This window comes from Bicyclus anynana, chromosome 12 (assembly GCF_947172395.1).
Source record: "Bicyclus anynana chromosome 12, ilBicAnyn1.1, whole genome shotgun sequence".
Taxonomy (NCBI): domain Eukaryota; kingdom Metazoa; phylum Arthropoda; class Insecta; order Lepidoptera; family Nymphalidae; genus Bicyclus; species Bicyclus anynana.
Genome location: NC_069094.1, coordinates 7,564,954 through 7,581,574, shown reverse-complemented (window position 1 = coordinate 7,581,574; position 16,621 = coordinate 7,564,954). Strand labels below are relative to the sequence as shown.

At 34.3% G+C, this 16,621-nt stretch overlaps 3 protein-coding genes across 3 annotated transcripts in view; 2 read left to right on the top strand and 1 right to left on the bottom strand.

The window, feature by feature from the left end:
• LOC112042848 (uncharacterized) overlaps positions 1-16,621 on the bottom strand; it is a 232,794-nt gene that overhangs the window by 149,750 nt on the left and 66,423 nt on the right. The gene's annotated exons all lie outside the window — the stretch shown is intronic.
• On the top strand, positions 5,483-7,306 carry LOC112042849 (uncharacterized). The gene is made up of 2 exons (XM_024078023.2): positions 5,483-5,625; positions 6,444-7,306. The coding sequence occupies exon 2, from the start codon at positions 6,444-6,446 to the stop codon at positions 6,999-7,001; it is 558 nt and encodes a 185-aa protein (XP_023933791.2). The 5' UTR covers positions 5,483-5,625; the 3' UTR covers positions 7,002-7,306.
• LOC112042851 (uncharacterized) lies at positions 11,127-15,819 on the top strand. Its single transcript, XM_024078024.2, has 2 exons — positions 11,127-11,284; positions 14,373-15,819. Exons 1-2 carry the CDS (start codon positions 11,275-11,277, stop codon positions 14,726-14,728), a joined length of 366 nt encoding a protein of 121 aa, XP_023933792.2. The 5' UTR covers positions 11,127-11,274; the 3' UTR covers positions 14,729-15,819.

Genomic DNA, 16,621 nt, shown 5'->3' with positions numbered 1-16,621 from the left:
GAATCAATAAGAGTAACAGAATACTAATACCAATTTTTTAAACTTTTTTGCAGTGCTTATTTCTATTTTACTACCTTTTGAAAATAGTGTCAACTACCCTTTTTTACAACTATATTATTGTAATAAAAGAGTAAAAACCGAGCGTTTGTGTTTTCAATAAAATTACAAAAAAATATATGAAACAATAAGAGTAATAGAAGACTAAAACCAATTTTTTAAACATTTCTGCCAGTTTTTATTTCTATTTTACTACCCTTTAAAAATAGTGTCAACTAGCCTGTTTTACAACTATATTATTGTAATAAAAGAGTAAAAACCGAGCGTTTGTGTTTTCAATAAAATTACAAAAAATAAATGAAACAATAAGAATAACAGAACACTAAAACCAATTTTTTAAACTTATCTGCCAGTGTTTATTTCTATTTTAGGTCATTTTTTTTTATTTTTTTTATTTTTTATTCTTTACAAGTTAGCCCTTGACTACAATCTCACCTGATGGTAAGTGATGATGCAGTCTAAGATGGAAGCGGGGTAGCTTGTTAGGAGGAGGATGAAAATCCACACCCCTTTTGGTTTCTACACGGCATCGTACCGGAACGCTAAATCGCTTGGCGGTATGTCTTTGCCGGTAGGATGGTAACTAGCCACGGCCGAAGCCTCCCACCTGCCAGACCTGGACAAATTAAGAAAATCTCAATCTGCCCAGCCGGGGATCGAACCCAGGACCTCCGTCTTGTATATCCACCGCGCATACCACTGCGCCACGGAGGCTGTCAATAGTAATAATACTAGTGGACGCTCGTTACTTCGTCCGCATGAAACCCTACCCCTGCCCTAAGTAGTCCGTCTTCTAGTTCTAAGCTACCTCTCCACCAATTTTCAGTTCAGCCGGTCCAGCCGTTCTTGAGTTATAAATACTTAGTGTAACTAACACGACTTTCTTTTACATATTTATAATATAGATATATTTAGATTAATAGATTGGTTTATCATGATTTTTATAGGTACATTAACAATAGTTCACTACAACATTTAGCCTATGATTGAGAAGGGACGTACAGAAAAGTTGGTTCAAAGATACACAAAATTTATTCATTGGTGTAAAATATATACAATGTGTGGGTTTACCTCGTCCCTCTCAAAAAACGTCAGAAAATTTTGTTGGTGAATTTGGGATTCCATATTTAATTTCTCTACCAATTTTTTTTATTTATTTAGTTTTTACCATGTTTCCTAAGCCCATTACCGTAACAGGGTGGGATCTTTTTAGGATTCCGAACGTATTATTCTTTACTCTTGACTACAATCTCACCTATGTATGTGATGATTCAATCTAAGATGGAAGCGGGCTACATCCAAGCCCCTTCCGGTTTATACACGACATGGTACCGGAACGCTAAATCGTTTGGCTCTTTGCCGGTAGGGTGGTAACTACCCACGGCCGTAGGCTCCCACCAGCCAAAGGTCTTAGCACCAAAACCTCTCTCATATAACGAGAGACACGGCTCTGCAGCGAGCCAATTAAAATAGGTAGATGATTATCATAATCATCTACCTATTTTAATTGGCTCATCATGCTGGCTCGGTTGCGATAGTTTATGAAATGTTCCCGTGGCTCAGTCATCAGGCGTCGAGTCGGAACACCGTGGGGTTTTGGTCGGTGGAAGTCCGACATAACCTTCTTGCCTCCCCGTGGTGAGAAGGTATCCACGAGGATTTCCCTACGTAAAAAAAAGATAGATGATTATGACACACTTGAGTAAATACAAAGGGTTCCCTTTTCCGCATGTAAATATAGAAGCTAAGCTTTTTTCAACGGTACAAAGTTAGTTTGCCGGAGCAGGGATCAAACCTGCGACCCCTTATTATAGTGTATTTTCCCAGTGAGTAATAAATAAACGTTCTTCAATCTCTTATCATAAACATCGTTGACGTCACGAGCTTCGATGCTACTTTGGAAAGAGAAGAATACAAATATTAAGAGGAAAGAGGTATATTTTATATTACTCATATGATTTTTACCCAACTACATAGGAGTTTTATTTGATAAAAACACTTATAACGTTATTCGAAGAAAGAGACGTAGGCAAAAGTAATATATGTTATTCAACTGAAAATGTACATATTGTGTAAATTATAGCATCGAAACCAACTTAAATAAAGCTGAGATGATGATGATGTTGAATAAAAAACTTCCGTAAGTAACCTCAGTATTAGCCTATTTCAATGATCCTTTACAAGGTCTGGGCCTGTAGTTAAATGGCACGTGGATTCTCTTTCTACAAACGCTAACGCTTCGAAAAAAGGTTTCATTTAAATTCATTCAGTAGTTTCCGCGTGATGGGTAAGGTAGCGACTTTTTAACAGTAAGGAAAGAAGGTTACTGGTGCAATGGATGGATGAAATTCTTGTGTCTTATTTCTTTGGGGAACTAAATGCAGCAGACCATTTTATACATATATTTTGTACACTATATTTGAAATGCGTAGCAAATTAGATTGCGAAATTTACGTGCATATTATAGATCATCATTCTCAACCCTTATTTCGCTCACTGCAGAGCTCGAGTCTCCTCTCAGAATGAGAGGGGACCAAATGCGGATTGGCAGATTTCACACACGCAGAGATTAAAGAAAGTTCTCTAATATGCAGGTTTCCTCACGATGTTTTTCCTTCTCTGTTTGAGACACGTGATATTTATTAAAATGCACAAACCTGAAAAGTTGGAGGTGCATGCCTCGGACCGATTTCGAACCCACACCCCTCCGGAATCGGAGGCATCCACTGGCCTATCACGAGTCTCCTACTATATTAATATGTAATGATGATAATAATTTGTATTGTGGTGGCTATTTGAAAGGTATACAACGGCCAGCTGTCTATTTACTATTTTGGTTTTTATAACCACCACCACCACCACAGATTGGGTAACGCCACGAACCCAGCCAACACAACCTTATAATCTAAACTAATACCTACACAAAACTGAAAAACTAATAATAAATAACCAAAAGGTACTAAAATGAGTTAAACTATAGACCTAATAAAGTTAAAAGAGGAAGTTTATAATCAAGTCAATGTTAATTGTGGTCATCAATGAACGTTATTTAAACAAATAATGCCTAAATATCGGCTACAATGTCGAGTTGTAAGTCAATCTGACGTTCGGATTTCTTTCGCAGTGATATTGTTTTTTTTATATATTATGTATATATGTATATACAGTAGGAGTACGCCCAAATCTTTGGGTACGTCTAAATATCGTAGGCACTTAGTCCAGTAGGTTATCAATATATAAATAAATAAATGAAAAATTCCCAAACCATACGGGAATATTGATTGCTTACGCGGGAAATACAACAGCTGGCGCCTGATAACGACGGACACTATTTTAAACCGACTTCAACAAACCGATAAACAGAGAAGCGATTGTATAAGAAAAAGATAATAGGAGTCTGAGATGCTAAATTTCCAGTTACTAAAGCGTCATGGGGGTCGATTAGATTTAGTAGATTAGGTGATATTTAATACACAACAAAACTTCTTAATTTTACTATTTTCTTATGATTTGCGACAACTCTATCATCCTCTACTACGCGGAGGGTAGACGCATTGTAGGGGTAGGGGGTTTAATGGCCTACACCTAATGAAGGTAAACATATAAAAGATAATATTCGCTTTTTACTTTAAGTTATCTCAAGTTACTGTTTACCACCTACGTTATAGAATCTTTCTATTTTTCTTCTAAAATGTTTAGGTTTTAGGGTTCTGGATGTCCGTACAAAAACGAAACCATATTGTATTGAAAGAAAGATGTTGAATTTCAGAATTATCATTTTTCTTCAATATCTGATGACGTTAATTTTTCAAATTTAGGAATAATGTAAACTGCCAATGAAACCAAACATTGAAAAGCACATCCTGATTTCAAATCAATTAAATAGAAAAATATCGTCTAGGTCAGTTCGATGAGTTATAAGCTTAAAATAGAGTCTGATAAACTGATCAAAGAACTGTTGCATATACTGTTATTTAAATAGATATACATATTCTTAAGTATATAAATGTCCGATACTTGCTGGGTGTGTTATTTCTAAAAATTATAGAATGAATCAGTGCAACGAGAATATTATACCCACCAGGTGGACAAGCAGAAAAAAACAGATAACCACTTAAAAATACTTATCTTAGCTAGACCGGAAACCTTCATTGACGTTAGTCGTCCACATACATTTGACTCATCTGTCCTTAGATAAGATTTTATTGGAAATACTGGATTCTAGGGTCACTTCTTATTCATAAAAAAATTCGTTTAATGTTTACTGGGTGTGTCTACTTGTTTGTACGTAGGTGGCTAATGTAAACTGCAATCTATACTAATATTATAAAGAGGAATGATTTGATTGTTTGTTTGCATTGAATAGGCTCTGAAACTACTAAACCGATTTGAAAATTTCTTTCACTGTTGGGAAGCCACATTACCCCCGAGTGCTATAAGCTATATTTTATTTATATATAATAATTTATTTATTTTTTTATGACCCGCGAAAAGCCGACGAACCCATGCGACAACGTCACCCAGGTCCGACAAAATCCACATTACCCCCGAGTGCTATAAGCTATATTTTATTAATATATAATAATTTATTTATTTTGCTATCGTCCACGCAAAGCCGACGAACCCATGCGACAACGTCACCCAGGTCCGACAAAATACTCTCTACGTACGTTTCACCCCGAAACCGGAGCATCAGGAGATGTTGACTCTACAACGTGCAATTGCAACGTAGAGAGTATTTTATCGGACCTGGGTGACGTTGTCGCAAGGGTTCGTCGGCTTTTCGGATGGTAGCAAAATAAATAAATCATTATATATTCATGATGAATTTCCAAAAAGTAACGCCTGCTTCTATCCTATATTTCATTCTCGTATTCCTATGGAAACGGGAATGGGGAAATATTAAAATAAATGTAGATTATGTAAAAACCGAGTTATGACAATTTATCTATACTTTTATTCTCTGTTTGTTTAAATTCAATCATCTTCGTATTTGACTTCAATTTGCTATTTATTTAATTTTATAAATAATGCTATCTTATACTAAAACTAGCAACGCCGCGCGGTTTCACCCGCGTGGTTCCCGTTCCCGTAGGAATATGGGGATGAAATATAGCCTATAGCCTTCCTCGATAAATGGGCTATCTAACACTGAAAGAATTTTTCAAATCGGACCAGTAGTTCCTGACATTAGCGCGTTCAATCAATCAAACAAATAAAACTCTTCAGAGTTATAATATTAGTATAGATTCCCAATCAATATACATAAGCGGGTTAAAAATACCGTATTTCTGTTATCAACTGTAGGACAAATAAAACCCTGTAGATATAACTAAACGTGGGAATTCATTTTTTTCGCCCGCATTATCTGCAGTGACATAAAATAAGTGCAAATAACGAAACGTAAGAGTGCTATTGACGCATGCGCCGCTCGCACCTATTTATACTGCCAACGAAAGAGTTGTTACTACACATACCACATAACCATTGAGTAGATCACACGTCTATACGTAGTAATTCTACTAATTATTTTCGTTAACGTAAAATAGTGTCAACAGTGTTACAAAAGTGAGTTACAATTTCTTGTCACGTGTTAAGTAACATAGTCAGAGTATTTATTGTGAAGGACAACTATTTCTAGACCCGTCTAGAATCATAGAAAACATAGTTATTCAAAATGTTTTTAATTCGTAAATTTCTCGCAATGAATTCTATTTCCCTAAATCAAAAAGACTAGCTTTTGTGAGTGAAAAAAATATTACGAATTGCATTGCTTTGTTAAAAGGGTTAACAGTAGAATTAATCCATCTTTTGGTTAAAAAAAAAACAAAATATTGCATATATTGTCAGTGGAAATGTTTGAAAATTCCTAGCCAGTGTAACTGACCTTCAACTGGAATGTGAACCGGTTTATTAATTAATTGTTGTGGCTATAATAAGAACATTTTCTTGTCAGCAATGTAGTACATATTGATTATGCACACTGAGTGTAGCTTAAGTCGTTTACTTAGTACTGTATTATCTGCATTTACTGCAACCTTTAGTTACAACTCGTATTCTACTTTACGTATTGTCCTCCCGATCGATAACTGGTCTCGGCGGCCAGTTTTGGCTTAAGGCTAGTTGGTAGTTTAGTTGTATTCTGTCATAGTCCGCTGAACCGCGCTAATCCTACCTCAGGTATAAAGGGACCGCACCGAACTTTACATGTACCTCGAAGCACGAGGCTATATGCCAACACCGCTGACTGCTAGTTGCTACTCAATATAACTCTACTTAATAAAACTTTTTATTTAAATTTGTCTGATCTCATGACCCGCAGAGGTAAATAATTAGAAAAACCTCCTTCAGAATACAAAATTTACTAATCTTTATTTTACTTTCAGATGACTTCACTGTACGTTATTACTTTGGGACTTCTGCACTTGCTAACCGTGGAATTAGCTCCTTCACCGTTAAATAATAGGTTCGCAGCCAGTCATATAGGATTAGATGGACTTAAGGTTCCCATTTTGGACAACAGATTTAACTTGGAAGATAAAAGACAAAATTGGGGAATACTAATTAACGGATCGATGTACGATGAAAAAGAAGTCGTGAATGACGGTTACAGGCCGATATCCATTCCCAGACTGTCTACTATCAAACCTCAGCTCCAGTTGCAAGCAGAAAATGTCGAAAAAGCACCCGAAATCAATATAAATTTTAAAGCAAAAAGAAATTTGAAAACAACACCTGAAGTTAACAATGTATCAAAAGTTGATGATGCCAGTAAAACAACTTTGCCGTGTGATATAGCACGCATCAAATGTTGCTTCGATAAAACGGATTTGGACAACTGCTATAAAGCAAGCGAATGTCTCAAGTTAGAAGTTACCTCTGCAGATTTGTGCAATACAAGAGCTCTTCAAGAAAGTATAAGAAAAGTTCTGAATTGGTTGTGATCAATTACACAAAATCTTGAAAAGTCTGTTGAATTTAATTTGAGTCTACAGTATAATGTGTTATAATCTAAGTTGTCCAGCTGTGATGTTAATTATTAATTAAGTTTAAGGTTTAATTTATTATTTTCGTTGCTAAATCAAAGGTTGTACTAACTCTTAACATAACATAATTTTAAAATACCTAGTCTAATTTTCAGTATTTTCTTATAAATTATTAACATTATTATAATAGTGTACGAGTGCCATACTGTGTAATTTATGAAGGTAATTTATATTGTAAATTATAAGAATTACTTAAAATTTTAGTTTATTTATTATTTATTTGTTGTGAACATTATTTGAAAAATATGTTATACAAATAAACTAATCATAAAAAATAAATTTGACCAAGTTAATTGTTTATTTGTCTAGCTTGAGCAAAAATAAAATCATGGCTACAAAGAATTCATACAATGAAGTGTTATAAAAATCATGACTAATTTTTATAACACTTCATTTGTTTAAAAACTAAATTTATGTTAACAAAAGCAACAATAGATTAAAAATTCAAGAGTTGTGCTATTATCTAATTGTAAATATATGTATAGAAAATATAGTTATAAGTAAATTATTTAATGTCGTGTATAGTAGTTATCCTATTTCAGGAAGACTGTCACTGACATCACAAACTCATTCAGTATATAAACTAAAAGAGCGTCAGCATAAGAGAAACGTTTTGTTAAATTATTTGAAGGCATACAGGGGAACATCATGAGGAAACCTGCATACCTGAGAATTTTCTTAATTGTCTGTGTGTGAAGTCCGCCATTCTGCATTGGGTCATCGTGGTGGACTATTAGCCTAACCCCTTTCATATTGAGAGAAGACGCGTGCTCGACAGTGAGCCGAAAATGTCAATGATGATGATACAACGAGAGGCCGCTTACCAGGCAACAGTTGGTTAGCAACTACTTACAGACAGAAATGACTTAAGAGTAAAAATAGTATTCTAAACTAAAAATAATATTTTTAAGTATAAATAATATTTTAAGTATAAATAATATTTTAAGTAAAAATAATATTTTTAAGTATAAATAATATTTTTACTCTAAGGTCATGATTATGACATAATTCTGCTTTGCTGACTTAATTAAGTTTCAGTTTCACACAAAAAGTCGTAAAAATACTACTACTACCAAAGCTGAACCGAATTCAGAAAATAGAAAATATAAGCTTTAATACGAGCTTATATTTTCGGACACTACACGGACGATTTTCCTCGATCCTGCCAGTTTTAGCAAACCGGTTATCGATTTTCTAAAGACATCATCTTAGGCAACTCTATATTCACAACACGAATCTGTTATAAGGTAAACTTTCTTTAGAATGCAGGCGTAGGTACCTATTTAGTAGAAAGTGACGAAAACGGGTAGGAGTAACAAAAATTTGATGGTTTTGGGAAGAAGTAGATTACAGGGATTCAGAACTTCAACCCTTCAAGTATAAAACGTGCCATCGTGCATACACTGTTGGACATTGGCCTCATTTGATTGGCACAAGCCTGCTCTATCTTTGGCCAGCCACCTTCCGGAGGTTGTCGCTCCACCTAGTGCATAGGCACACTCCATAGTATCGAGTATTCAAAAATTGATTTATGCAAACTGTGGACAAATTAGGAAATCTACACTTTTGTGTCCTAAGGAGGTATCGCGAAACAAAGGTTGTCAACAGCCTTAACTAAGCCAGCAACATTAAAATTTAGTTTTTCTTTATTTAACGTCAAATTAATGACATATAACATGATGTTAAGTGACCATGCAGAGAGGAAGATCCATTCATCTAGCGTTCCATCACAGAATACACATTGGTCTAAGATCCGGCATTAGAAATATATACCCTCATCAATTATTTATTAGTGATAAAAAATAATTGATAGATAATATTCATAGTGACACATTGCAAATAGGTTGCCTAAATTAACTGCGGCCAGACATACTCGTATTTTTCATACAAAATCAGGGAAATCATGACTTAGATTAAAGGCAACCTTATACCGTTAAATTAAGCATAAAATGAGCTTTCATTTGATTTTTGATGTTGTATGGTTGGCCTGATCCAGAACTCGGATTTTCACACCGCGGAAGCCATTGATTTTCCTGGATAGTAAACTTCATATCGCGGAAAATCAATGATAAATTTCATCAAAACCGATTTTGATGAATTTATCATAAGCAGCAGCGGTTGAGCTAAAGTAACAGTGAGACAGACTCCCTGAAAAATGGCATCCCTTTGTTGTTGGTATTCCAACAACAACGTTCAGTCAACCCGCACGAAACTTTTTGCGTCAACGTTTCTGTGTTTCCTGACACCTACAATTTGTGCACCTTCAAGGCAAGAGTGAATAGGCATCTTCTAGGCAAGCGCGTTTCATCTTAAACCTCATCATTGCTCACCATCAGGCATGATTGTAGTCAAGCGCAAGATGTCGAAGAATGTAAAAGTAAGCTTTTTTTTATCCAAGATAAAAAAAAACTTACTTTAACATTTGTGAAATTAAAGTAGCTAAGTATGGGATGGGTCAATACGTGTTGAAGTGGTACTTGACTGTATGTGACGGTGCCATGACTGTACCTACTTGTTCCGTCTTTCCGTTTAACAGTCATGCACTTCCTAAACCTTATCGCGAGTATAAGTCATACCTACTCGTAACGTGTCAACAAAATACTGTATTTACGTTGTAATATTGTATTTTTACATGTTTACTATGAGTAACTGAATGTGGTAGATAATGCTAAAATAACTTTAAACTAGGTACTAATCGTATGCCAGCTTCGACTTCATCTAGCTATGTGAAATTTGGTTGCATGTGAAACTAGCCATAGCCGAAGTCTCCTACCAGCAAGAAATGCTTAGCAGCGATGTTGGTCTCAAAGCGTGAGTGATTTAGGTTCTAATGTGTATCCGGTTGTCTACCTGACGACCGAATTCCGGACGAAGAGCTGCTGGATGCTGGCGGCTCCAGATCGTGGTGTCTGGAAGTTTATTTAAGAGGCCTACGTCCAGCAGTGGATGTCCATCGGCTGATGATGATGATAACGATGGTGGTGGATAATGATAAATTTATTGAAATGAAGAAAAACCCTATAATTTTGTTTACTTAACCCAACCATATTCAGTCAGTAACCGAGCAGCTTAACCACGAGAAGAGGAAAATCATACAAATATTGCAGTGAATCAAAGAGGCATCTATAGTAGTAATCATTATAAAAAATAGTTTCCACGTGTAGGAAGCACTGCAACTATAGGTATATACATCGATTGTGAATGTGATTGATTTCCTATTGTTCTTGTTCACTTCTCAGCAGAACCTGACCAGACCGGTGGTAGAGTCTACAAGTGCTTATCATATTATGTCATATTATAGTAGTCGAAAGTGCTTATAACTAAGCCTACTTGATATTATAATCGACTACTACTCACTATCTTCACAGATTTAGTGATCTCTTAGTAGAGTAGAAGAAATATTTTTCTATGGAAATCTTAGTTTTGTTAAAAGATCTCTATTAGCAAATACTTCACGTAACACAACCATGAATTACCCGATAGTATCTATACGAAAAAAAAAATAAAAAAGTATCAGCTTACTTATGAAGTATTGCTGAATTGTTATTTTTATGTAGCCAAATATATAATGTTAATAATATATGTTAACATTATTCTATATTAATAAAATATAAATAAGTAACATATAATGTTATTTTTATGCAGCCGAATATTGCTTTCTTTATTTATATTATTTTTTATTTTATTTTATTTAAAAGAAAAGAATCCTCTCTTTGCGGGAGAGTGTGTCCAAGCAACCGGTGGTCAGGATTTCAGAAAGGACTTCCTTACTTATTATTTCATTACTATACCTTATTTGTATTTTATGACGAAAAAAAAAATCGGTTCTCTTATCCAATATTTATAAAAAATACCCAAAATTCACAATTATCTTCCCAATTTCCGATAATCACCGACGCTAAAAATCCCGTGTGCGTCAAAGTTTGTAGTAACTTAGATACAACGCTACACCAATCTGACGAAACGAAGCAAATATATCTATAATAATACAATAACAAATTCTGTATTAGCCCAACAAACATTATATTATCGCTACTATAATACCAATCGTGTATCAGATAGCAAAGTCGCGCGCTTGTGAGTAGACGTTGGATCAAAGCGATTTCGCAAAATTATAATACAAAAATTTTCTAAAGTGAACGGTGCTTTTAAAATATAACCCACAATAAACATGTGTGAAAGTAAGTATTGCAGTTATTAACTAAATCTATGCTTGTATAGATAAGGTTTAAGTGAACATTTGGTCGTGTTTTGTTTTTACGCGTTCGTGTTTTTTTTTTGTTATACCAGTTATTTAGTGTTTGATGGTATTTAAATCGCTGTATAGTGGTTGTCTGGTAAATTAAATGCAATTTACAGGACATTCGGTTACATGAAATAAAATAAATGTTTCATTTCATTTAATCGACCAGAAAATAGAGCTTTTGTATTGTCAATCGTTTTTTACAGAATTGCTCATAAAAATTAAAATTAAAGTCACGATTCTTAGTACAGAGAAGAAACACAAACTCGGTCAAATTATCTTTAGTTATAGTTATACGTTTTATTCTGTAAAGACCTAAGCATAAGCTATAGCGTCATTCATTTGAATTGTAAAATCATTCGTATGTATCTGTTATACCTAGATGTTCTTAACTCTAAAAACTAACTCGTTTCTTATAGCTGACAACTAGGTAGGTACAATGAATACATTTGTGTGTGTTAGCCGACAATACATTTGTATGTAACGCGGTAAACATCTGTTATTCAATAATCATTATAGAGTACACAGTAGATTAGGATAATAAATATTTCATTATAATCATATACAATAACATAGTTGTACTGTTACAAGGGTTGCCAATCGTACTATAATATATAGTATGGTACTATATTCGGGTTCGCGTACGAAATATATATAGTACGCAAAAAACTATATATTTTCTACAACTTTACAAACAAACTTCACTTACTTTAAATTTTTATGAAAATTATCATCGAATCCGAACTTGTCTTTGAAAGAAGAACATTCTTATCGAATTCCGTACTTAAAAGAATTAGCTTTTAGCTTTCGAAATATTTACCGTGATAAAAGTGAAAATGCATATCAATATCTCATATTTACTTAGAACAATAATTTTTGAAAAATGTAATAAGCGTAAATAAATATAGCTTTTATAAAAACAAACGTGTTTCGTTTTTGTTTATATCGTAAAATACTATGTTTTCTTTAAGCGTAGGTACTATATTTTTTATGGCTAAATCTGAAAAATATTTTTCTTAAGATATGTTGGCAACCCTAACTTTTACACAATATCTAAGATGTGGAAGACCCTTCTGGAATGATCTGTGCACCTTCAAAAACAAGATAGGCATCTTCTAGGCAAACGCGCTCTAACGTATACCTCACCATTGCTTTCCACCAGGCATGATTGTAATCAAACGTAAACCTATTTAGTCTTACTATAAAAATGTAGTAAAATATTTTCATACTGGCATCAGACACGTATATAGAATTACTTAGAACTCCGAAGATCATATTTGAGATGACGTCCATCACATAAATAAAGCAAACATTGTGTTATTTACCGCGAAATTTGGCCTATTTTAAATATAAATATAATCTTTGTTAAGGTAAAGGGGGTCTACCTTAGGCGCCTGGCGTCAATAGCTATTTCCTAGGCGCGTCAAATATAAAATTCGCCTCATCATACCGCGCCATAAATGTCGGTCTCAATTATCCGCAGTAGTTTGCACGAGGGCATTGAAGTCCAATTGTTTCGTTAGACTTGTAATGCTAGTTAGAGTTTAGTTCGTAGGTAGCTTGATGTCATACAAACCCACATACTTACGTGCATCAGGCGATCATCGATGTAAAGTAACGGTAACGGAAAACATAAAATTCAAATTCAAGATTCATTTATTTCAATTAGGCTTAGTTTACAAGTATTTTTGAAATGTCAAGTTAGTAATGCGACTATTATAACTATTAACTTACAAGTCGCAAACATTGAAGAGCATTTAAAACACAGAACCAATATGTTTGTATCAAGATGTACATATACTATAAAGCTGCCCAAAGTGTCATCTATTTACATACAATTTATGTATGAAAAAATTGAGAAAACTGGGAATTTTCTGAAAATTAACGACTGTTTTCCTTTTTTTTAAACTACTTTTTATGGATGTTTGTTGCTCAATCAAGGCTCTACTGCTGAATGGATGTGGATGAAATTTGGCACTGTGATAGATTATAGTCTGATGTAGCATATAGGCTTCTAATTATTCCCACATTCTCAAAGGAATGGGAGCTACGCAGGTGAAACCGCGGTCCACAGCCAGTCATTGATAATTTAACTTTATATGTACGAGTACTTAATAAACTTACTAATATTATAAACGTGAAAGTTTGTATGGATGTATGTTTGTCACTTTTTAACGCCGCTGCTACTAAAGCGATTGCGCTAAAATTTTTTAATGGAAATAGATTTTACTCTGGATTAATAATTTTCATCCCGGAAAAATCCATGGTTCCCGCGGTATTTGTAAAAAACTGAATTTCACGCGGACGAAGTCGCGAGCGTCCGCTAGTAACTCAATAGTTTATATAAAAAAACAGTACACGAGAATAACGTGATATCACAAAACTGATTATTTCTTATTTTAAAAGTAAATAGGCACTGATTACACATTTAACACAAACTGGAAAAACCCGATCAACGCAACCTCTGACTCAGAACGGCGTACTGTCGTACAGATAACGCAAATTGTTTTTAGTTTTGCGGCATTTCTACAATGATTCCATAACCATATTGGAAAAACGATGTTTCCATGTTCCAAAGGCTAATGTTCATAGAGCAATTATTATTATAATAATTATAATTTGACACATTACTCATATAGTCATTAGTATATAATTGCGGCTTATAAACGTGGTATGTGGTTTCTATATGATTGTCAAGCTCAGTATGCTTAGCAGTTGGATGAGTCCCAGTCTCCAGACAAACTCGGGCCCAAATTATGGTATGGTACAGAGCTGAAAATTGGCCATAAATTAGGACAATTAAGAAGAACTCATGAGGCAAATTTTCAAAGAAATCTATATTTGCCTAATCAGTTAAATTACTTATTATAGGTTGCCAATAATTCGTTTTTCTTTGATAATAAATCATTGCATTAACAGTGTCCAACTGGCAGGCGACAGTTTTATATAATGTCAAACCCCTAGGAAAGTTTGATAAGCAAAACATTTGACACTCTTAACTAAATACAAATTATTTTCTTTTACAGATATGACTAAATACTCACTCTTAGTCGTCGTGGCAGCTTTGATCGCTCACACTCAAGCCCGAGATATACCTTCAATCATAAAGAACCCAAAGCTAGGGCCGACATACAATGAATTACTTTTCATACTTCAATCAAGATTTGGCGAAGCAGGGCCACAGCCGAAGCACTTGACGCCATGTGCCAGAGCTATACTAGGATGCTGCAACAACAATGTGATGAACGAAACATGTTCCGAAAGTCTCAAATGTGGGGCTCACTTTTTTGACGACAACCCATGCGAGGAAAAATTCATATTAGACGCTTTGACTGCTGCAAAACTATTCTATGAACAATTTAACACAGTCGCCGCAGCGTAATGCGTTACAGGAAAATCACTAACGCTAGGTTGTATTCTGTTTTGAATACGCCGTAGTCTATAACAACCATTAAAGTATTCAAGGTTGGACAAGTATCGGCATTGAAATGCAAATATTCGTGGAAATGGTTGCTATAACAACGCAATGAACTTGCGTAAAGAAACGGGAAGCATTGCCTGTGTCAAGGGAAGCTCAAAGGACAACTGCATTTATTGACCATGTATAGGTTAAAGTATTTTTCCTTGATTGTTCTTGATTCACATCTGCCTCACCATTGATTTCATTTTTAACCGACTTCAAATACAAGGAGGTGGTTTTCAATTCAACGCGTATGTTTTTTTTATGTTACCTCATAACATCGTCATATATTAACCAATTTAGAAAGTTATTTTTTTGTTTGAAAGTGTATAGGTACTTCCAGATTTTTCCCATTTCATTTATATGAAAATCGCTTTCAATCGCAATTTTGTGTTACAATCAAAATAACTGAAATACGTCTTTGAAGTCGGTTCCATTTTTATGTTACAAAGATTATTCTTTCTTCATGATAACGTTTCTAGTGGTGTAAAGTGTTGTTAAGAAATGGTCGTTGTAGATCTGAATTAGTAAAATTGAAACGACTAGATTATACTTGTATTGTACATAGATTTATTTAAAGACTAGTCGATGTATTATAAGATAAATTTGTATGTGTCTAAGTCACATTCCTATTTATTATCGGGAACATCATTATGGAGGAGAGACGAAAGGTGATTTATTCGTAAATGAATGTTTTTTTTTTTATAAATAGTTTAAGAATTAAGTATTTCACGTCGTTATATATCAAGACACAAGACAAAACATGAGTAATAATAGTTACAGTGGTAGAAAATTATCTAGAATTATAACATTTGTTTCTAGTCGAACCCTATGCTTCACTATAGTTAGTTAATATCATACGTGTCAGGATTCTATGGCAAATGTAATTTAACAATGGGAGTGGGCAATTGTTACTATCCCATCATTAAAAACTATGACTAGGTATTTATTATTATTAATTTGTGTAAGGCGTTAATTATTAATTAATAAAAACGGATATATTTTTGAGATAATTACTTCTTTTCTTTATCATCTCCTTATCTTATGAGATTATTTTTTGGTAAGAGACGACCCGGTTGTCCTTCCCGTGGGCACACTGGGATAAAATATTACCTATGCTACTCGGTAAAGATGTAACATTCTAACAGTAAATATATTTTTTGAAATCATTCGAGTTTTGAGTTAAATTGTAAAAACAAACTAACAAAAAAATCAAAGATAAGATAGAATGAAAATGCAAAAATAATCTCAAAAAAAAAAATCGAAGGGTATCCAAATTATAAGTTACTCATTCACGTACCTAGTTTAAAAGAAGAAGATCCTGCAAAACCAAAAAAAGAGTCAGATTTTTAACTCAAAAATTGAAGTGTATTGGACGTATCCAACAAAGTAGGACGGATGGTATCCCTAAGCGAAGCACAGTTTAGTTCAAGTTAATAATGTATAAATCCCTTCCCAGGTTCTGGCGTTCAGCCAGCTTGATCCCGGCAACAAGTGAGCGGGTATACCTACTCGTATTGTGTATAGTCGACATTATACGGCCGACGTTATTGTTCACTTGGCATTTATTTTATTGTCCCTGCTACACAGCGTCCACCACTTAATCCCTTTGGAATAACGTTTTTAAACTTCCCGTTGAAATTAAGTGATGAAAATACGGATATTGTGGGCTTTCTTACTAATTTATATTTTCCCATTTTCACGTTTACTGTATAATTGCGAAGGACATTTAAAATTAAAAACTGCCTTCACAGATTCACATACTTTTTTATCTCATTCGGCTGGTGAGAGGCTTTCAGCCGTGGCTAGTTACCA

Coding starts and splice junctions, on each gene's coding strand:
- LOC112042849 (XM_024078023.2), top strand. CDS start 6,444: ATGACTTCACTGTACGTTATTACTTTGGGACTTCTGCACTTGCTAACC.